The sequence below is a fragment of the Parasteatoda tepidariorum genome, chromosome 10 (assembly GCF_043381705.1).
Source record: "Parasteatoda tepidariorum isolate YZ-2023 chromosome 10, CAS_Ptep_4.0, whole genome shotgun sequence".
Lineage (NCBI taxonomy): Eukaryota > Metazoa > Arthropoda > Arachnida > Araneae > Theridiidae > Parasteatoda > Parasteatoda tepidariorum.
The window spans coordinates 66,067,528-66,089,955 of NC_092213.1; the positions used below are offsets into that span (position 1 = coordinate 66,067,528).

General features: G+C 28.3%; 1 protein-coding gene across 2 annotated transcripts; it reads right to left on the reverse strand.

Annotated features, from left to right (window-relative positions):
* Positions 1-294: 294 nt before the first annotated feature.
* On the reverse strand, positions 295-22,264 carry LOC107441864 (uncharacterized). 2 transcript variants are annotated; one of them, XM_016055258.3, is made up of 11 exons: positions 22,011-22,247; positions 19,929-19,977; positions 19,585-19,605; positions 17,127-17,149; positions 14,837-14,870; positions 9,774-9,928; positions 8,146-8,192; positions 7,782-7,868; positions 4,108-4,240; positions 2,139-2,292; positions 295-741 (listed from the first exon to the last, which is right to left on the reverse strand). In XM_016055258.3, exons 1-10 carry the CDS (start codon positions 22,055-22,057, stop codon positions 2,193-2,195), a joined length of 696 nt encoding a protein of 231 aa, XP_015910744.1. In that variant the 5' UTR covers positions 22,058-22,247; the 3' UTR covers positions 295-741; positions 2,139-2,192. The 2 variants fall into 2 exon arrangements, with proteins under 2 accessions (XP_015910744.1, XP_015910745.1); XM_016055259.3 differs by lacking the exon at positions 19,585-19,605 and having other exon boundaries at positions 22,011-22,264.
* Between the last annotated feature and the right edge of the window lie 164 nt (positions 22,265-22,428).

Consider the following 22,428-nt stretch of genomic DNA (forward strand, 5'->3'; position numbering starts at 1 on the left):
GTTTGCTTTCTTGTATCTAATTTTGAACTGCTTTATTTTATAACTGGTCTTAAGCAAGTGACCCATTTTCGGAGTTATGACTACCAATATTAAACTACCAAACCTTGTAACTCATAGATTAACCAAAAAAAGCATAACTAAAATTATCACTTGCTGCAATTAATGAACATATTTTAATTGGATTCCTTAAATCAAGAAGTTAGCCTCTCAGAAATGTAAAAATATGATTATTAGGCTAAAAGTTATAAAGCATGCTTTTAATTTTCAGTAAACTGTAAATTAATCAAAATTCCCTTTTCTTTCTAATAAATTAGCACATATAAAATTAAATTGATACAGCAAATTGGTGGAAAATGCTTTCAAAATAAATATTATATGCATAAAAAAAACATTATACTAAAGTAAATTTTCAAAATTATTGAAATTAATTATAGAGTGAAGTATCATTTAAAGTCAAAGTGTTAAAAGGATATACTCAAGAAAAAGTTTCTTGTTAAAGCATTTACAATGAATTACTTGAGAAGGAATTGAGCACAAAATAAGCACGTTAAAATATGACAATTTTTATATTTTGGAAGAGCTTTGATAAATAATTTTAATCACAGTTCATGAAGGCTTGAAAAACAGTGTTGTTAGTTTCTGATTTATACAATTTAAAGAAAGTAGACACTTTGTTTTCTTCATACTGATAGGAGTTCTGTATTGCTTAATGAAATAAGTTATAGAATGTAGTGAAATTTGCTGAAAGAAAATTTAAAATATAATAAATACAGTGTATTAGGAAAGTTTAAGGAAAAAATCATTAGCATTATGTTTGTACGCCAAAATTATTAGTAAAACTTTATCATTAAACACAAATATGATTTGGATATCTAACACTTTAATACGTGAATAGTAAATTTTCTATAATATTTTGTATACCAGAATTAAATGCTGTGAAAACAATTAAAAAATTACTAGCAAAAATTCTGCTAGATTTTAATTTATTTTTTTGGTTTTTGAAAAATTTGTGAAATCTAGCTGTCAAAACTCTTTGTAATAAACAAAAATCTATGAAAATTTTCTCAATTATTAAAATCTTTCTATAGTTTTTTTTTTTCTTTAAGCAGAAAGAAAGAAAAGACTTACAGATTTATTTAATAAAACATATGCCCTTGTGTAAATAAATTAATTGATAAGTAACTAAACAACTTAACACTTTTCTTAAACAAACATTACAAAAAAAAACTACTTTTGACTACTAAAAAATAGTTTTTGATAAGAAAAAACTACTTCAAAACTACTACTAAATGTACTATCAATTTAATTATTGATTTTTATAGCCCACAAAGAACTCTTGGCTTTAAGATATATTTCTACTACCTTTCAAATAGAAAGGAACACATCATTTAACTGATTTAATTGAGTTAAGTCATGAATAAATGACTCAAATAAGAACACAATTAAGCGAAAATGATAAAATCTATGAGATCTTTTATATAAGTATATGAAAATGGTTTGAAAATACTTAAAATTTAGGAGTCACAAAGCAATAAAATCATTATTAAGATTGTGATGTTTGTCACACATTCTCTTCATATATCTCTTTTATTTCTCCAATCACTCAATTAAGCACTTTTACTTTCTTAACTTACTTGAACTCTTAAAATATAAGTTATCTCTCCAGGTAAGCTATAAGCTAATACTTTCATCTTGATATCTTCCAGTTTTATGCATTGAATGTTACCCGACTTTTTGGAGATGTACATATAAAATTTTCAAATAAATTCTCTCGAGAAATTTAAGTTTCTCTATAAATAAAAGAGGGATTTGTCTTAAATATAGAAAGATAATTATAAAAAATAGATAACAAGCATAAATGTACCAATTAACTTGCAACTATTGAAGAAACTACAACGGATACATATATTGCTATTTGAAAATGGTTCTTTCTTAAAGAGACTGCTTATGAAATTTTTAAAAGTTGCTACTTTCAGTCAATATGATTTTTATTCTCACATGTGATAAAAAAAAATAGCTAATTTCTGTATTTTTCTACATTTTATGATTCTACTTTCTCTTCAACTATTTTTATGTGTTACAAATAAAATATAAACAATTATGTAGATTTAAAACAACTATTTAGAAAGAAACATTACCTTTAGATCCCTAAATGATGATTTAGAAATGATAGTATTGCTTTATTATTTCGGTCACCTGTTAGATGTTTGCTCTTGAAGTGCACCAGTAGTTAAAAGTTCAATTTCTGTTATTAAACGTTCCGTTTCCATATCAAGCTGGCTAATTTGTGTACTAAAATAGAAAAAATTTGAAATAAGAAATCAATCATGAGTTAGCAGATTGTCATTATAACATCAAAAACCACAAAAGTTTAAATTATATACTTAATTAATATAAGAATTTCATACAATATTTTATCTTAAATTTATTTAGTTACTTTATTTATTTGTGATTTTTAGAGGAACCAAAATTCACAACTCATCAGGGCTCGAAAAACCACCCATTGTCGGTAGTCAAAAATTCCCCGCGGACAACAAATTTCTCGAATCCGACGTCCGAGCGGATGGCCGTTTCCCCGTTTATGCTCGTGATACAGGTTCAATTTTTGGTAACTTACAAGAGTCTAGCGCCTCACTTCTAAAATGACCCTCTAATCTATAAATCGAGGTTATTTCTTTTATTACTGTATAATGAAATTCTAGTATTTGTAATCCTAGTAACTACTAATTCATTGTGCAATTTATATAAATGTTTGCAATAAATAAGAGAAAATTATATTTTTATTTATTTAGAAGCGATGGATTAGTTTCAAATGAGGACGGGTACATTGTTGGACAGGACAAGGGATGTCCAACAATGCATTTCTGAGTTTTTTCGAGCCTTGCAACTCAAATAATCGTTAGGAAAGGCTCAATGAAGATGAGAGAAATTTTAATCAAGCAGCTCAGGGAAATTACATGAAACTTTTTGTCACTGTTAGACAAGAATTTGATAAAACTCTTTGATACCCTCTCTCTTTAAACCAAATTTTTATTTGCAGTTGATGAACAAGAGACTCAAAAAATCAATTATCAAAATAATTCAATCATTAAAATAATTCCAGGAAATCCTACGATATAAAAGGATCCTTAAAAAATCATTAATCCTATCCATGCTATAGTAATAAAATAACTTGATAACGTCCTAGAATATACTAAATAAATACAGAAAAAAAATAGTAGAAATGCAGCAAATAACCCAATATTATCATTTTACTCAAGCTCATTATTGCAAGAAATGTTAAAATACTTTAATAAAACTTCAGTACTAGTACAGTACAGAACCCGTTATCCGGAAATCAGAAAACCGGAAAACCAAAAAACCGGAACGAAATTCGGTAAATTTTCCCGCCATTTTTTAAAAAAAAAATTTTTTTTTCCTCGTAAAATTTTAGGATTTTTCTTTTTTGAAAGGAAGGATTTTTTAGGATTTTTCTTTTTTTTTACCATAATTTTGGAAATAATCATTAGTGTATTACTTCATATTTTTTTCTTCTTTTTAAGATTATTTCCAAATATTTTTTTTTAGTTGCTTTTAACAATAAAAAAAACGGCTTTTTGTAGCGATTCAGAAAACCGGAAAAATCAGTTATCCGGAACAGCGATGGTCCCGATCGTTCCGGATAATCGGTTCCCTACTGTAGTTGTACTTTATTTGCATTGCACTAGAGATCCACAATGGGCTATTGGCAATTGTTTAGGAAATATTGTTAAAGATGATTCAAAAACATGTCATCACATTTTGATCCTCTGCAGTTTTTCAGATTTGGATCACATTTGGATCCCCCGTTCGGTTGCCCAATGACCTGTGTACAAAGTCAAGCACTTTAAACACAGGTCTCACACCATTGGCCCCTTCACAGGCTAATCAAAGTGGTCACCCACCCGCTAACTACAGACTTGATTTTGATGATATACTACCATGTTTTATTGATCAGTTCACTGTGGAACTAATGAAACTTCAAAATCTGATACATTGTACTAATAAATATAAATTAAAAAGATAGCGCCACAAATCAGGCACTTCTAGGTATTTAAAGTAACTACATTTAATTTCAGAATAGAATACCTAGTGAAATGGCCATCCCATTCAAGCTCTTCATTTCCATTCGAGACTGGAGTAGAAGCTCTAGAACCACAACTTGCAGTAGTGTCAGATGATATATCATCCTTTCCTGGCATGTGAGAGACTGGGGATAAGCCTGGATTTTTAAAAACAAAAAGACACATTGAAAAAGATTTTCCTCCAACTTAAGACTAATAAATAAATAGCATGAGCAATTTATGATTTAAAATCTGTAGAATAAAAATCAATTAAAAAACCTATTAGTTTGTACAAAAAAAAAAAAAAAACATTTTTAAAAATCAAATTTATTTGGAGATCAATATTTCATAGAGACGATATGAATATACTGTTAAATATAATTATATTCTAAAACCAAGAGAAAATTCAATTACTGACAAAGAAAAATAAGAAATCTAATATTTTTTATAAAACCAAATTCTATACAACAGGGGATATATAGATAACGTAAAATTCACAAAATTAGCAATAAAGGAAACGAAGGAAATAAGAATAAAAATATGACCACCGAAGCTGACGTCTTCAGGGGGTACCGGCCCCGGTAGCCATAAAACAAAACCATTTCTATAGAGGGAGAAGCAAATGCCTAAATTAACTCCCTCAGTACCCCGATGGTTTTGTATAGAAGTCCAGGAAAAAAACATGAAATATAAATCTTTTATTTTTATTTTCTATCTGCGCATTGTAATAGAGGGCGTTGTTTTCTTTAGTTTTTAGTGTTTCCTTTTCACTCGGCTTGCTTGTGAAATCGCTGTTTGACCTGGTTAAGTGAGTTTTTATTTTTTTATTATTTTGTTTGAGTTTCTTTTCTAAATTCGTTTTTTGTATTTCATGTTTTTTTTCTGGAACCATCGGGGTACTGAGGGAGTTAATTTAGGCATTTGCTTCTCCCTCAATAGAAATGGTTTTGCTTTATGGCTACTGGGGCCGGTACCCCTGAAGACGTCGGCTTCGGTGGCCATATTTTTATTTCCTTCGTTTCCATTATTACTAATTTTATTCTTTTTTTGAAATTTCGGCTGCTTTTTAGCACGTTTTTTTTTCAAAACAGTTTTATCTATTTAGAATTTTAATAAATTTTTTGTTTTCTTTTAGTATTGCAAAACTCACAAAACAGAAATTTTTAGAGACTTATTCAACGCCAGTAAATTAAAAAACTGGTTTATTTGTTAATAAAAGTAGAAATATCCTACAATTGCTCTTAACTGTAAAATTCTCAATATTTTTAAGCTCTACCGCTGATTCCCTGAAAGTCTTAGTCAGTTTCCACCAGCAAATACACAACTATTAGTTGTTCTTATTTCCAATGCCATTTATTTAGTATATTAAAAGGAAACCAACAGAACTTGTCAAATTTATAATTCAGCGTGTATTTCATGTGCTTATTTTGTTCATTGTCCACATACTATAATCAAAATTTTCCTACATTAAGATTATTTCACACACACACTTCATTTCACACTTCACAATTTCACACTTCATTTTAAAATATATCCTAATTATTGATAGGTATCTAATTATAAATTTTTAACAATTTTCAATTTAAAATATAAATTACAATAACTTTCTTAAAAAAAGTTATACATTTTCCTAATTTAAAGATTTGTTTTAATAGACAAAAATATTACGCTTTAACTAACAGATTTTAAGTATCGTGAAATAAAATAAAAGTTATTAGAAAAAAAGTGAATCAACATAAAGCATGAAATTAAGTGAATTAAGTAGAAGAGTTAAAATTTTATATGACCTTTTACTAACTAGTAAAAGTAACAACTGTATGCCTTAATACACTCATGTCCATAAATTAAGGATAATTCAGAATCACACGGAAATCAAACTCTAAAATTAAAATTTCACCTGTAGAATTATCACACATATCCTGAAGAAGAATATGCAAATTACAGGAAACCACTAGATGACGCTGGTAGGACGTCACAATGACGAGAGTGTAAGAGAGGGGTATATAAGGAATGGTGGCAAAGAAGTAAAATTGTTCACAAGCGCTTTAAAAGCCTTTCAGTGCAATAACAGCATAGTTATGGCACAAAGGAAGCATTTGGATGATTTTTTACTTGGCCGAATCATCGGACGACTGGAATGTGGACGTACCCAGCTGGAAGTATCCGAGGAACTTGGAATCAACCAGAGTGTCATCTCCAGGCTTTGGCAACGATTCCAAGATGATGGTAATGTGAGTAGACGTTACAGCACAGGTCGCCACCGTGTTACAACGCCGAATGAAGACCGGTATTTGGCAGTTACTGCCAAAAGAAATAGACAGAGCACAGCATCAGGCCTGTCTCGTCAGCTCTCTTCAGCTACTGGTACGACAGTGTCAAGGCAGACCGTGTACAGACGCTAAGGGCACATTGGTCTATATGCTCGTAGGCCTGTTAGATGTGTTCCACTTACCACAACTCACTGTTGCCTGCGATTAGCCTGGAGTAGAGAGCATACATTGTGGACGCCGCATCAGTGGTCTTGTGTGATGTTTTCCGACAAGTTCAGGTTTTGTTTGCAGTCTGATTCTCGCTGGACTTTCATATGGAGAGCGCCAGGTACCCGTTACCACCAAGACAACACCATTGAACGACACCGTTACGGTGGTGCAAGACAGCTCGTTTGGGGAGGAATTATTCTTGGTTCCAGAACTGACCTGCATGTTCAGAGTGTAACGATGACAGGCCACATCTATAGGGATGTCATTCTGGAACAACATGTACGTTTGTTTCGGGGCACCATGGGTGCTGAATTTCTGTTTATGGACGACAACGCCTGTCCTCACCGTGCAAACATTGTAGACGAATGCCTTCAATCGGAGGATATCACCCGTATGGATTGGCCAGCATACTCACTGGACTTGAATCCAATAGAGCATGTGTGGGATATGCTTGTCCGACGAATTGCAGACCGTCAACCCCCTCCCATCTGTCTACCGGACTTTCGGAGGGCATTGCTTGATGAGTGGTGTAATATTCCCCAAGATCAGATTGATAATTTGATAGTCAGCATGCCTAGGCGTTGTACGGCCTGTATTGCATCGTCCGGGAGACATACTCTGTATTAACCATCATACTAACCTTGTTATACTGTTTTTTGTAAATAGGTTCTTTTTTGAAATTTGCTCCAGGGAGTAAAAATCGCAATTTTTATTAATTATGTCAAACATATAGCATCTTTTTTGCTCTTTACCTTTTGCTTAATACATAGACTTTACAAATAAGTCAAATTTGTTTGGCTTCTGTCTCTTTCTGTGCCTGAATTTCATTATCCTTAATTTATGGACATGAGTGTACTTAGGTTGCCAATATTTTTATTTTATTTATTAATTATTCATTTTATAATATTTATATGAGGGAAGTATGAAAAAAGGAAATAAGTTAAATATTTCAGACTAGTACAAAAAATATATAACTAGAGGATTTTTTATAACTTAATACATTTACATTATTAACTAAAATCAGAAAAAATATTATTTTTAATAATAAAATAACAATTATATTTAAAAAAAAAATTTAAAAAATTTTAAAAAATACATGTAGACAAAATTTTACACATTCATAATTTTCATGAACTGCTACAACTTATATTAGTTTCAGATACGAAAATAGATTATTATTGCCAAATTATGATATTCATGAAGAAAAACAATTAAATACCTTGCTCAGTCTCCCATTCTAAATCTACGGAGGAAGTTGGGCTGCTACAGCTAGCATCTTTTTTTTGTTTCTCATTGATGGAAACATCTGTAGAAACAAAATTAATATCTTCATTAGAAGTACTCCTAAGTATTTCTTAATAAGTTTATTGAAAAATAAAAATTATTAAATTTATTAAACAAATAAATAAAAATTATATTGAAAACCGACAAGCTTTTAAAAAATTTTAAAGCTCAGCATATATTTTCAATTAAATACATTAATATTCCATTCAAGTCTTAATACTAAATTACATATCTATTTAATATAATAATAATTATTAATATAATAATTATTATAAATGTAAGAAAATAAGTCCACCCACCTCCAAAATTGGCACGAGACCTGCTACTCACAGAATAAAACCTCTCTCTAGGGGAAAAAAAGCATTATTTAATCAGTTTTCAAAATTAAAAATTATGCAAATATACAAAACAGGTAATTAAACACTGCAACCTTCTTTTTCAGTAAGCACAAAACTATTATTAAAAATAGGGAAGAATAGTTTTAGAGAAAAAGAAAAGCATTTCCATATGTTGTTAATAGAATGCAACGTTTCGTCAAAAGGAATCACAAATATTAGTTTAACCAAATATAAATTTTACTATTGTCCCGCAGTGGACTGATCGTTAAGACACGGTTCAAGCATCACTGGCTGCAGTCAGTGTGCGGGTGGGTGACCACTTGCATCAGTCTGCGTAGGGACCGAGGGTGTGCGGTATTGGTCCTCGTTAAACTGTTCTACCGTAAAGTGCTCGACTTCGCGTGCAGGTCGTCGGGCTACCGAAGCGGGGGTGCCATCCCCTCTGCGGAGGATCGAAATTGTGATGGCATGTCTTCGGATCATCCTCAGGGATGTTTCCCAGATCGTCGCCAATAGCCCATTGTGCAGCTCTAATGCGACGTAAATGAACAAAAATTTTACTATTATTAGTCATTTAGAGTTTAGTGTGTCAATGTTTTGAAGCAAAAATTAGAAAGATTTTAACATAAATAAATTATGAAAAACAGAATTTCACTGCAATTTTTTTCAAAATAAATAAAAAATTTTCAAAATACAATTTGGCATTGAATAAATTATTTTCATACATAGATGAAACTAAATAAACTAAAAGAAATTATTAAAACTTTAAAAAAATTTAAATAGATTTTAAATTTTTTTAAAAATTTAAATGTGTTATGCAATTCTTGAACTCTGTCTATCTTTATGGCATGAAAGTTCAAATTTAGACAAGTTTATCATTTAACACATATGAGCTTATTTCTTCAACTGTTTCACCTACTTTAATGCATCATTTTTCTATTCGAACAAGTTTTCTTTTCAGGAAAGCAGTAGGTCGGAAGAAAGTTATGTATTATTTACAGTACCATTAGAGTAATTATTATGGGCAAGTTAAAAAATTACTAGCAGTTATGAAAGTGGAAAAAGAACAAAGTCTAAAAATACCTGTCAAATCAAATCAGAAAAAAATAAATAAAAAAGTGCATGAAATAATTTTGCACAAAAAGAAAGCATTTTAGTTTATTACATACTTATTTAAAGCCTATTTTTATTTACATGCACTAACTTTTAAGTTTTAATGTCAGAAATAATTAGCTTTAATGTAAAGAGAATAAAACAAAGTATAACAAAATAATAAATACAAAGAATTCTACTAGAGTTTAGAAATACAAAAATTTTGCCAAAAGTCGGAAGAATCTCATAATTTAACTAGTTAGAAATAGGAAAAAAAGGCGGTTTCAAATTACATTTATTTCAGCATACCTGAAAATATTGAGGCAAATAAAATTTGGTAAAAATGTCACACAAATGTTTAGAACAGCGAGTAATAACATAAAAAATATTATCAAATTTTGAAAATACCTTAAACACACTTATATAAAACTAAGGGTTTACGATTAAGAAAATTTAAAAGAATTTTTTTTTTATTAAACATAAAATAGAAAACATACATATTATAATGGGAAACGTTGTCAACAGCAAGTTTAGCTGGATTTATTAATTCAGTTGACTTTTCTGCTATATCTTTCACTTTAATAGCCTCATTGTATGCATCAATTGCAACTGCTTCTTCCTGCAATTCAACCTCTTCATTTTCAAATCCCAGCTATAAACAAATTAAAATTTAATTCAATAAAAATTTGTTTAAAATAATTGTAAAATAGTAAATAAAATAACAAGCAGATTAAATCTGAATTATATAAATGATATACTCAAACAATAAAAAGACATTAGGTAATCATGTTTAATTTTAGCTGCTTTACCAACATTACCGCATTACCCTTCTTAATTAAATTATTTTTTATCATGAAATTTTTTTTTTCTCTTTGGACATTTCCGAAAACAAACAACATAATTTTTTAAAGATCGATTGTTAACATTTTAAAATATAATAATAAAGACATTTCCAAAAACAAACAACATAATTTTTTAAAGATCAATTATTAACCTTTTAAAATATAAATAATCTATCGAATGAAATTTGCTAGAATCAAAAACACAATGAACAAAAGCTGATCATTTTGTGTTATATGAAATAAAAAATGTGTTCCATATAAAATTAAATCTTTGCACAGATAAGCATTTCAATTATATTGATTTTAGAAAAAACTATTGTTTAGAAGCATAAGAAAATCACATGGATACACAAATCAGACAGATCATTTCAAAAATTGTCAAAAATGAATAAGGATCAGTCCTCAGAACCAAATAAGTATATATTTTGCAATTCATATGCATTCTATTATGCAAATCACAATACAATATGATAATTTAAAATCTTTTAGACTTATTTCTGGACAAATAAATGATTAAAACTAGCAATAAACAAAACTTTAGATAGCACAAAGATCTCTTTGGGAATTTATTATACATTTGGGAAATCTGAAACAGAAATAGATAATTAATGTCTAACAATACTTTGAAAGAAAATAAAGTAAAAATTAGTAAAGCTCATAAAAAAAATTATCAGTAGTATGTTTATTTATGTGAATATCCTAGTCTAAAAATACTTTCAGGATACGCTAAGACACCTGCAATCTCCCAAATCAGTACGTAAATGATGCTGAAAACAAATGACAACAAATGGATGTTATATAACACATTTAGTAAGTTAATTTTGGTGATTTTGGGAAGATTTGAATACCCTTAAATTGAGCTGCTTTCATTTTAAATGTTGTAAATTTTTTAGAAAAGAAATTACTTAATTTTTAAAAATACATAAATTAAAAGGTAACACAAAATCACAAAGGCGGATACAACAAAAGACTAAAATAGAATTTTTGGAATAACTGGCAAAACAAAACTGTATAATAAGCACTTTCTTCCCGAGTTATATATTGAAAGTAAATTTGATAGCTACATAAATGCCACATTGAAAAATTAAAACATAGCGAGAAACTGCATATGGACGCTAAAAAAAGAGATGATTTAAATAGTAGTACTAATTTACAGCATTCAAATTACAATTTTCTACAACATAGATTCTCGACAAAACATTAGAGGTTGACAGTTAGAGGCTATACAATAATTAGAGATTGTCTAACATTTCTGAAAAATAGCAGCAAATTAGTTGTAAAAAATTTTATTATTTTAGTAACTTCCCCAACATAAAAAATGAATTCTGAAAGGTTTAATTTGTTTGTTCATGTTGCACAAATGGACTATTGATGTTTGTCTGTGATTCAGTATTAGCGAGGATTCCAGTACATATCATTTGTCTCTACATATCGATTGTCTCAGTGTAATGCATGTGTGCAATACACAAACAAAATTTTAATATGGAAAGCAATTGGAGTAGTAATCACCTCATCTCTGTAACAAGCTTTTTAAGTGAACATGGACTTATAATCTGCAAGGTAAATTAGAGTGAATTTTGAACTACTAAAAGTACAATCCAATCAGCACAGGAAACTGCAACACATCACAAGTTGTGGTAAGTGAAACTTTACCAACATATTATGAAGAACAAGGGTTCAATCCCCAGCGGTGACTTGAAGCCTACCCAACTTCAGATTGATGAGTACCAGATTGTCTGGGAAGTAAAGACGGCCAGTGTGCAGTGCTGACCACATTGCCACAATCATGCCATTGGTCTTAAAATTGAGGAGCCTTAACTTCCATGACCCCCTCTGGCCCACAGAGGACAGTCGCGGGAATGCTTTACTTTTACTAACTGAACAGTAAATTTGAAAAATATACAATTGAAATTAATCAAAAAACAGTCAAAATCTTTCCCAGTTCTTAAAAACATTGCCTTTGACAACTAAGGTTGTTTTTCGGAAGTTCCGTTGTCATATGAAATTATGATTTTTTGCTATTTTCATAACTGCTGTGAGTTAGCAGTTACTCATAACTGTCGGATCAAGTTCAGCCTATCTAAAGTCAGTAATTCTGAATGTTGATTCTGAAAATGGTATACCTATGCATGAAAATGGAATACCTATGTTGATTCTGAAAATGGCACAAAATGTCAATATGGAGAAAACCATAGTTTTGTGAAAATGAAAAATTTTTGTGGTCTAATTTTTTAATATTTAAAAACTTATTCTAAAGCTGCATTATCTAGGCAAATAAAAAAAATTTCAAAAAAGGAGAATAAAGCAGTGATTTTGGTAAATTTCATCTAGATGGAAAAATGTTGCCCAATTGGAGATTTTTAAAAAAAAGTTTAATAGCATTTAAATTATTTGTCCATTCTAAAGCCCAGATAATACTTCAGGGCAAGATGATATAAATAGTTTAAAATCATCCCATTGCTTTGAATGTAAGGCACTTAAAATGAGGCTTTTTTATTTTCTTTGAAGACAGATCTTCCAAAAACCTTGTTAAAATAACAGTTAAAGACTTGAAATGATATAAATTTTAAAGAAAAAAGGTTATTTAAGGATAAAATTGTGGGAAAAAAAAACTTGGTGTTTTTCAATGTGCTTAAGAGTTAGTTTTTAAATACTTCTGTGACAGCAGGGAGATAAATAAAAAAACACAAAACTCACCAAAAAGTAAAACGGGAAAAAATTTTAACTTTTTTTAGCCTTTTAAAACATTTAAAAATAATTCATCAGTTGCTAATAATTAGAAACAAAAAGTACTCAACTAATTAAATAATAAACATGTCTTACATATCACATTTTTATTATAATTTTATATTATTCATTAATTTTTATAAGTGTTTCGTAATATTTGACAAAGCAAAACAGTAATAACTTCACAAAATGAAAAAATGATCATCTAGATAAAACAAAAAGAAAGATATATAAGACATTGATAAGAAAGAAAGAAAATGTTTCCATGCAACAAACATAATACCAGCACTACAAAATCATCTATTGATGTGCACAAAATAAAAAAAAATCATAAGGTACCTGGTATAAAACATCTGAATCTTCACTTTCAGAATCATGCAGAAGAGAAACATCACTAGAATCTAATTCTTTTTGCTCAAGTGATGCTAAACTAAAATTTACACAAACAGAAAAAACAAAACAAAGAAAAAATTTAAAACATGATTTCATGCACTCAACAAAGGCAAAAACATGCAGGTAATTTTGTGACACAAATTGATGCAAAAATAACAATACAAAACTATAAGTAAAGAAATGGTTCTAAAGAATCAATATACTAATAAAATCAGGACTCAAAAAGTTTTAGACAAATTATTTTTTTTAAAGGTGTTATCGAAGAACTTTTGAAGATATCATATATCTCTAATTTACCATTCAAAAAAGATTTTTTGTCAAATCAATATGTTGTATTTTTCAACACAATAAATCAAATTCACACAAATAGAACTATTTTTATCTTCTCTTTATGTGTTGAATATTAGGTTTTTCATCCACCTTAATATATTAGTTAATATAATTGCTAGGAAAATTCAAAATGCTTATGATGCACACATTGCACTAATTGGTTAAAGCTTTAAATATTGAAAAAAAAAAAGGAGCAAAATATTAGGGAGGCTAAAAAAAACTATTTTACTCAACATGACTTTACGTAACCTTCATATAATTGTTATCTATTTCAAACATGATACATACTGAACATATTAGAGGAAGGGGAAGTTGGAGAAATGACATAAAACATATAAAATGAGAACTAGTGGGCTTATCTCAAGTATTTATAAAAATATTTATACATTTCTAAACTGTAATTTTAACAAACAAATAGATTTTTAAAAAAATATGAAAAGAACTCATAAGAATCATTCTGTGTAATGATTACTAAACTTCCTCTAAACATTACCTCATTTCATAGGAAAAATATTTATTTGACTCAACATATGCAGATCAATAGGGATATAGTAAAAATGGATGAAGATAATACACGAACGATTGATACTATTTCACTTGTAAAAAAAAAATATTTATTTGCTTACACTTAAGATGAATTTTGAAACTTCATTTCTTTTTCTTTGTTCTGATTTATTTCAACGTTATAAAATTTCGTTTCATTATATTTAATAGATTATGCTTTGAAATTTCAGAAATTGATAAATCCCAAAACATTTATAGAAAAATCTTAGTTAAAATCATGAAAGAAACAAAATATTTTTGTTGAGAAAAATTTTATTACATATATTGTTTCAAATATGATAAAATAAGGTAAGGATTTTTAACAGAGAATAGGAAAATAAATAAAGTTTATACTTTTATTAGACTATTTTAAAAGAATAACTATAATAAACTTAATGTTCATGACTGTAAACATGGAATATTTCAACTGCCAAATTTTAAATGAAAAACCTTATTTGTGTGGAAGTTGCAAAAATATTGCTTATCAATTTGAAACATATTTCATGTTTATGACGAAAACTGTAATATAATATGTTCAAAAATATTAGTTTAAGCTCAAGAAAAGAAAATGCAACATGATGTTGAACCTTAATATAAAAAGACCTTTTTTTTTAATTTAAGAGAAACAAAAAGCATACAAGACAGTGCACAATAAGCAATGGTTACTATAATGGCACAGCTAAATTTAATCACTGATATACATAATGCAGAAAAACAAAGCTTACCTGTCCCCTAACACAGCTCAGCCATGAAGATATGCTAAATAACAATAAAAAGCAGAAATGAAGCAGACAGAAACACAAGTTAGTTGATTTGAGAAAACTAGCAAACAGAAACATCATATAAGAAGAAAAAAATTTTTTTTGACAAGTTAGAAAATAAAACATTTGTTAAAAGAAAAATATATTTTTTACTTTGCTTGAAAATATTACATGTATTTGAAATAAGCAGCCAACATTAATGAAAGTTACACATTCAATCATTTTATGTCTATAAAATCATAATTTGTTTTTAATAACAGGCCTCAAAACTAAATTCTGGAATGGCTCGAAAAAATTAATACACGGTGCGTAGCCTAATCTTTCAAGAAAAACTAAGAACGTTTTAAGTACTTTTTAAGCGCTAAATACATTAACAAAATGCAAAATAACTTTCAAAGATCATGATAAAATAACTAGTTTCAAACAAAGAACTCTTTTCTTGATTATATTAGCCATTATAAAATTATTAAAAGATTTTTCCGTTCGCTATCAAGGGGTGGAAAATGAAGCTTGAATATCTCGCAGAATGCAGCAGAGTTGCATATGAGAGTGCAATAATCTCACAGAACCCAGCTCAGTAGTAAGTTTGTCAAAACATGTGGACTCACAAGTATTTCATCAATCATGTTAAATGATTTGAGCTGTCATACACCAACGGTATGCCGAAATAGATTGTGGTTGAAAGAATTGTGAAAACGCTGAATAGAACGATGTGAAAAGTACACTTTTGCATAATGTGTGGCGAAAATCGACAAGGCAAAGAAAAAATCTCATGTTTGAAAAGGTAAAATTAAGCACTTTTTAAAAACACACAATGAAAAAAGCACCTTTAAGGGCTTTTAAAAAAGCAAAAATAAGCACCTTTAAGCACTTTTTAAAAACGCTACACACCATGTAATAAATGGTAGCAGCTTTGAAAAATAAATTAGTCTCTTTAGCATATCATTGCCAAAAAGTATTATGTATTAAAATTACTTATTGCGAACACTTATAAAATAATTTGGTATAACTTAAATGAATGCTCAATCAAAAGAATGTTTCAGTAACATTATGATGATCTGTCACCTGCTGTTAATTTTTAACAAATCAAATTCTTTGGCCAAATGAATGCCCAATTTTGGCCCAATGTCCATAGGTTGAGTATCCTTGCATTCAATAATAAAGTTCCATTAGGCTCCTCATTACTTATCTCTTATACTCTCACTTAGTAATAACCAATTATAATAAGTTAGTTACTAGATTAGATTTCTCAATTAAGCACTGTGGCATCACAAAAAGAATACAGAAAACAGACATTTACAAAGAAGTAAGTTGCCTTTAAAAAGTAAATTGCCATGGAAAAAAAAAATTAAAAAAAACTATACCACCCAAAATGTTGTTGACCATATTAAGACTTATTGTTCTTTTTATTTTGTAGCTAGGACTGAGATCCATGATTCTTGGAACCAGGAATCAGTATAAATTTTAGTTGATTAGGAACTTTAATTCAAAAGGAAGTTTTACTTAAAAAGTAGATATGAGTCACCTAGTAGCAAAATGATAAATGACACCTATATTCTTTACACATTTATTTATTTATTATTTTAAGTAGAAATTACTTCTCTTGCAAGCAAAACCAAAACTAACTTGTGTACATTTCTGTACTTTTATTAAAAGTGATGATTTCTATTTTTCCATACTAAAAAAGAAGTTATTTATTTTCACTATAATTAAAAAATAAATAAATATATAAGTAAAAAGATTTCATTTTCAAATTTGAAACTCGGCTAGACAACTTGAATACTTTTATGAATAAATGTTATTTAAACATATCAACTAACAAATAAAATTTGTTGTTAAATTATTTAAAACGATTAGATTTCATATTTCATATATCATAATTAAAAATATATACAGCTTAAATTGAAAATTTAATTTATGAAATTATCAATAAATCCAAATGTTATTCTACCTTACTATTCAAATCATAATAATTACATAATCAGCACCTATCATAAAATATAGATAAAACTTTATAAACAAAAATAAATGGTGTTTCTGTGCAACAAATATTCAAAGAAGTTAAATCTGTAATTCTTACAAATAGCAAAGTGTAAGAATATATTTTGAAGTTATCACATCAAGCTAATCTGAATTTCTTTTCTAAAATAATTATCTCAACTCAATAACTATTATAATTTTTTAAAAAAAGTTGAGTACTTTCAATTAAATAAAATTTAATGAACAAAATATTTACAAATCATAAGCATGTTACCTAAGAGGTCTTGGAGCTGGTTCCTAAAACAAAATATAAAATAAATAAATTCATTATAACTAAGCATATACAATTAACTCAATTAGCAATTATGAATAAACTTCACAAAAATTGATTTTTACACATAGTAGTACATTGTTTAATTTCCTAATTATTAGAATGCATAACCTAAGTTTCCTGCACTTATATATAGCTTTCCTGTCCAACTAACAGATTTTCCCCCTTGTTATTCAGAAGAAAACTATTGAAGGAATAATTCAGTCCAAATTTGTCTAACAGTTTAATGTTTGGACGATTAACTTGACTATGTCAATGAAATCACTATTAAATATGAATTTTTAAATATTCTACAGAGGTGTATTTCTTTGTATGTGTCTTCTTCCTTAGAACTTTTGATTGGTTTGAAACATTTTGACACCTGATGAGCAAAAAAGTAGTTTTTAATAATGAAAAACTAAACCTAATTCTTATTGATTCACTGTATGTACTAGGGAGATGAATATGCCACAATAAGATTTTATAGCTCTTAAACATGGCAATATCCTATACATTTGAATTTACATAAAGATAATATACATTCACAAGTAAAAACTGTTTAAGTAAATTATTTTTATGTCTAACAAAAATACTGTTTTATGTATAATACTGATACAAGAAAAATTAGCAGGCAAAAAATCTACTGTTTAGTTTGCTATTTCATAGAATCTTTCTTTTCAGGATTGAAAATTATCGAATAAAAAAAACATTTAGAATGACCACTATTTTAAGAGAGAAAAAAATAATAAGCACTTTAAGTAGAGCATGAAATATATACCACTGAAAATGACATTAAGCAAACATCATTAAGTACCGTGAAACCTCAATTAAGTGGACACTTTTGGGACCGAAAGAGTTGTCTGTTTATGGGAAGGGTACCCTAATAACGAAGTTTAACACCACAAATTGTTTTTAGAACATTTTCAATGATATACAAATAAAGAACTAATCTACAATAACTATCTACAAGGATATTTATTTAAACTTTAAAAAAAAATTTCTATACAAAATATGAAAAAGTTTGATATAAATACATAATTCCAGATGCAGCTACAGATAAATTAATATGATTTTCCTATTAATGTAGATACTGAAATTAGTCATATGACTAAATAGGAGCTTTTAGTCCTCAGTCCGTTTCAATTATTAGGTCTACACCCCTAACACCTACCCATCACTTGGTAGGAAACATGGTTAATATGTCCTTAAAAATAAACCTCCCGCAATTCACAGAAATAAATAAATAAAGCAATGCATATGTAATTACAATACAGCCATCAAATTGATTACAAAATTAAAGAAATTTTCAGTGGATAAGAAGCATTGAGAGCAGTTAAGACTTCATTTCAACTTGAGGAGTTTCATAACCTGCGTCATCCAGATGAAAAGATCAAAAGATCTGCTCTCCAAATTATTTCACATGAGCAGTATCATTTCTCTCCTTCATTTGCAAAGATAAAGAAATATGACAAGAGAAATATCGATTCTTTAGCAGTGAAAAAACTTAACAATGTTTCAGTTATGGATAAGGCAAAACATTTGCATGCATTAGAAATGGTTTAAAATTGCATATTTTTTTTCCTTGGAATTTAGAGCAGAAAGTTCTTTTTTTCTTATTTTTTCATTTAGAAAAAATGGTGTCCATTTCCAAAAGATAGACAAAACCATTTCAGGACAAAAATGAATGTCCGCATCCGTTTACGGGATTATTCGCTTTGCAGAGAATGTACATAAAGGTTTATTCATAGATGATTCGCGGGGCATTAAAAGTAAATCCGTATTGAGAGGCGTCTGTTTCGTAGGAATATCCATAACCTGATTTTTCACTAAATTTTATGATTTTGCATAAAAGTATGCATATTATCCAACTGAACGCTGTCCCATTTTTTCTCTGAAAAAATGTAGGTCATAAAACCAAATTGGATGAAACTGACTTTTGCCTTTGATCTGACTGACAAATTGACTGAAACTTTTGCCTTTTACCTGCATTGATTCTAATATCAATGATAAGATGGGATAAAATGGCGCTTTAATCGAGAATATAGAAACTCAGAAAAATGTAGAAAGTAGTTAAAAACGAATAAGAACTTTGAAAACAGTGAGAAAGTAACATAGGTATTAAATGTTAATGACTTTAGTTACCTTTAATTGTGTCGAAGAATTTTTTTTTATTAAAATGTTTAAATATTTTTCTATAACTGCATCCTTAAAATAAATTTCAAAAAATTGCAAATTAGTAAAAAAATATTTCAGTTTTAATGATTTAGTCAGCTGATATTTTTATATAGTTTAAATATTTAAGACTAAATATCATTATATAACAACTTTTCTAGCAGTGAAAATATTTTCTAATATTTTACATTACAAATTATAACATGCAATAATATTAATGTAGCTTAGTTAGAGATATGATAGGACTTACATGATCAAGAAACATGTCAAACTGTAAAATGAAGACTCCAGAATTAATTAAGCATGAAATAAAAAATGTACATTTATAGCAAAATATATACAGCACAGTTTTTATTCTTTTAGGTCTTTATGAAACATGAGATTATTTAACTTGTATAAAATAATTATTATTCATTAGATAACATTTTGTTAGTAATTTTACATGCTACAAATATGAAAATTATAGAAAACTAGCTTTCAATCACTACCTCACAATTAGCAAAAACACAAAAAACAGTAAAATTTATTCAAAATTACATGCAATTTATCCCTAAACAAAAATTTATACTTTATATATATAAAAATAAATCTTACATCAACCAGCCTATCTCTATCTTCAATGGAGGAATTTCCTTGCCAGCAACTTAGGAAATAAATAAAATATGTATAAATTTTCAAACGAAAATTACTTTGATCTAAAAACACACTGAACCATACATTTAATAATTATATGGAATTTTAAATAATTAAAATTTAGAGCAAAAATTAATTAACAAAAATTATTTACCATAAACAACACATTTTATTTTTTATAAAACCTAAGAAATTCTACTGAATCGTGTTATTTTAGACACTTACAATCTATAACTTTTTTCCTTCCATAAAAAAACAAACATTAAATTAAAAATAAAAGATACAAGTTGAGTTGATAAATGCACATATACCTATCATAGTACATGAATGTAGTACAAATAAACAATACAGTTAATATAGCAATACAGCTAATATAATAAACAATATAATAATAAGATATTTATTACTGTTGCCTTGAAAAGATTAAGTGCTGCTCCATTGTACCTCCAGAACTTAATTTTACAAAAAAAAGAAGAAGAAAAAAAATATACTATGAATTATCACTGTAGCAGCATGTACAAAGTTCCTTAATGTAGTCAAAGAATACCGAAGTAAAAATTCAACTTAATCTAATGTGCCAAACATGTCAAGTTGTTGCAGATTGCAGATAAACATTTTCCATTACTAGTGATATGTATGTTTTAATGTATGATTTCTGTATGGTAAATTTGATTAAAAGAATTTTATCCACCACATCTAAATAATTCAAAGACTTGAATTTACCGAAATGTTAATGTGAAATGTAAGTGTTTTTTAAATATTATGCAGAATCCCAAGAAGATGGCATCTCTGACAATAAGATAACAAAATTTTTGAATAAAAGATCTCTCAAAATTCTATATAAAAACTTTATATCACTTAAATTTAATTTTATACTTACTAAAAAAATGGAATAAATTCCTATATAGTTATCATTGTAATCAAGTAACAGAAAGGAAAAAAAAACTCTTAACTTTTCTTTCTCAATTCAGCTTTCTAGTTTTTATCAGAAAGAAATTTATATTTTTTGCAAAGGAGACTCAGCAAATCACTCCCATTTGTTTGTTTGCTTTTTATAAATAAAATTAAAATTCAGATGAAAAACAATCTACAAATGCTGTTTTAATCTGCAATGCCCCCCTCCATGCTGGAGGGTTTCCACTACCAAGTGTATTAACAGGAATAAAGCCATGATATTTCAAATTAGCCACAATTACAGAATTTACAATTATTTTGGAAATAAAATTCATTCTCTTCATACTACCTTTTTTTTCTAACAAATATTGTTATTTTTCCCTATCGTGGTAAAAGACCATTGGTCCTCTAGCTTTTTCTGATTAACAGCCTCAGAGATAAAAAAACATAAGTTAATTTTACATTTAGAAATATTTCCATATCTGTACCTATTCACGCCACGTTCAATCATCAAATAGTTTTAAACTTAACTTGCAAAAATTAGAAATGGGTGGGTATGAGTTATACTCTTCGAATAAGTCCCTTAGTTGATGTTTTATTTTACTTTATTGCAGGAAGCTGACTGCCTAAGTTTGAAAAAAACCTGGTAATTATTTTTGTATGAATTTAAAAATATTTCCGTGCATTCAATATATCAATTTGTAAAGAGTAAATTAGAATTTAAGCACAAAAAAAAGTTCATCGGCAAAGGCATTTTTTAATTCCATCGGCATTTTTTTCATCAGCATTTTATATTGCATTTTTCAGCAGCAGTTTTTTTATTGTATACGATGCAACATCAATAGGCAATCTGATACTTTTGTGACAAAACGGGGAAATGAGTGAAACTTAATAACAAACCACTTTAATTATGACTTCGTTCATTTCATAGTGCGTATAATACTAATGACAAAATTAGTGAAAAACATTAATGAAAAGATTGATTATAGTTTAGCCGGGTAAAAGCTTGATATGGTGACATATTTAACTCATTTCGTTTTTTTTTTTTTTTTTCTAAAATAGCGTGTGCAATTCACAAGTTGTACATATTATATATATTAATTTTTTTCTAATCCTTCCTAATTCTTTGTGTGTTTCATAGTTTCATACCTCCAGCGGCGAGCTTCATTATAACACCGAGTTACACATGCACCCATTGTGCGGACGACATGAATTAAAACACAGTTTCAAATACATTATTATTTTTCACCATGGTTATCCATGGGCCAAGAATTGTAATAATTATTTTACAACGTTTTTGATCAGTCTATGAAAAGAAAACAAAAGAACAAAACATAACAATTTATCAGTGTGACTCATTCAAGAACAGACGGAAAAACCAACTGCAAAACAAAACAACGTTTTTGTTGCCATTTGGCATTTTTATTTAAAATATAAAACTGAAATAAATTTTTGTTCCTTTATTTTACTAAAGTTTTACACAGTCAGGGTTAAAAATGAAACCAAATAAATTAATTAATTTAATGAAATATTCATTCATGGTAATAAAGACACATTAACTAAAAAG

Coding starts and splice junctions, on each gene's coding strand:
- LOC107441864 (XM_016055258.3), bottom strand. CDS start 22,057: ATGGGTGCATGTGTAACTCGGTGTTATAATGAAGCTCGCCGCTGGAG. Junction 19,606..19,928: donor ATAGAGATAGGCTGGTTGAT/GTAAGATTTATT, acceptor TTCATTTTACAG/TTTGACATGTTTCTTGATCA. Junction 14,871..17,126: donor CCAGCTCCAAGACCTCTTAG/GTAACATGCTTA, acceptor ATTGTTATTTAG/CATATCTTCATGGCTGAGCT.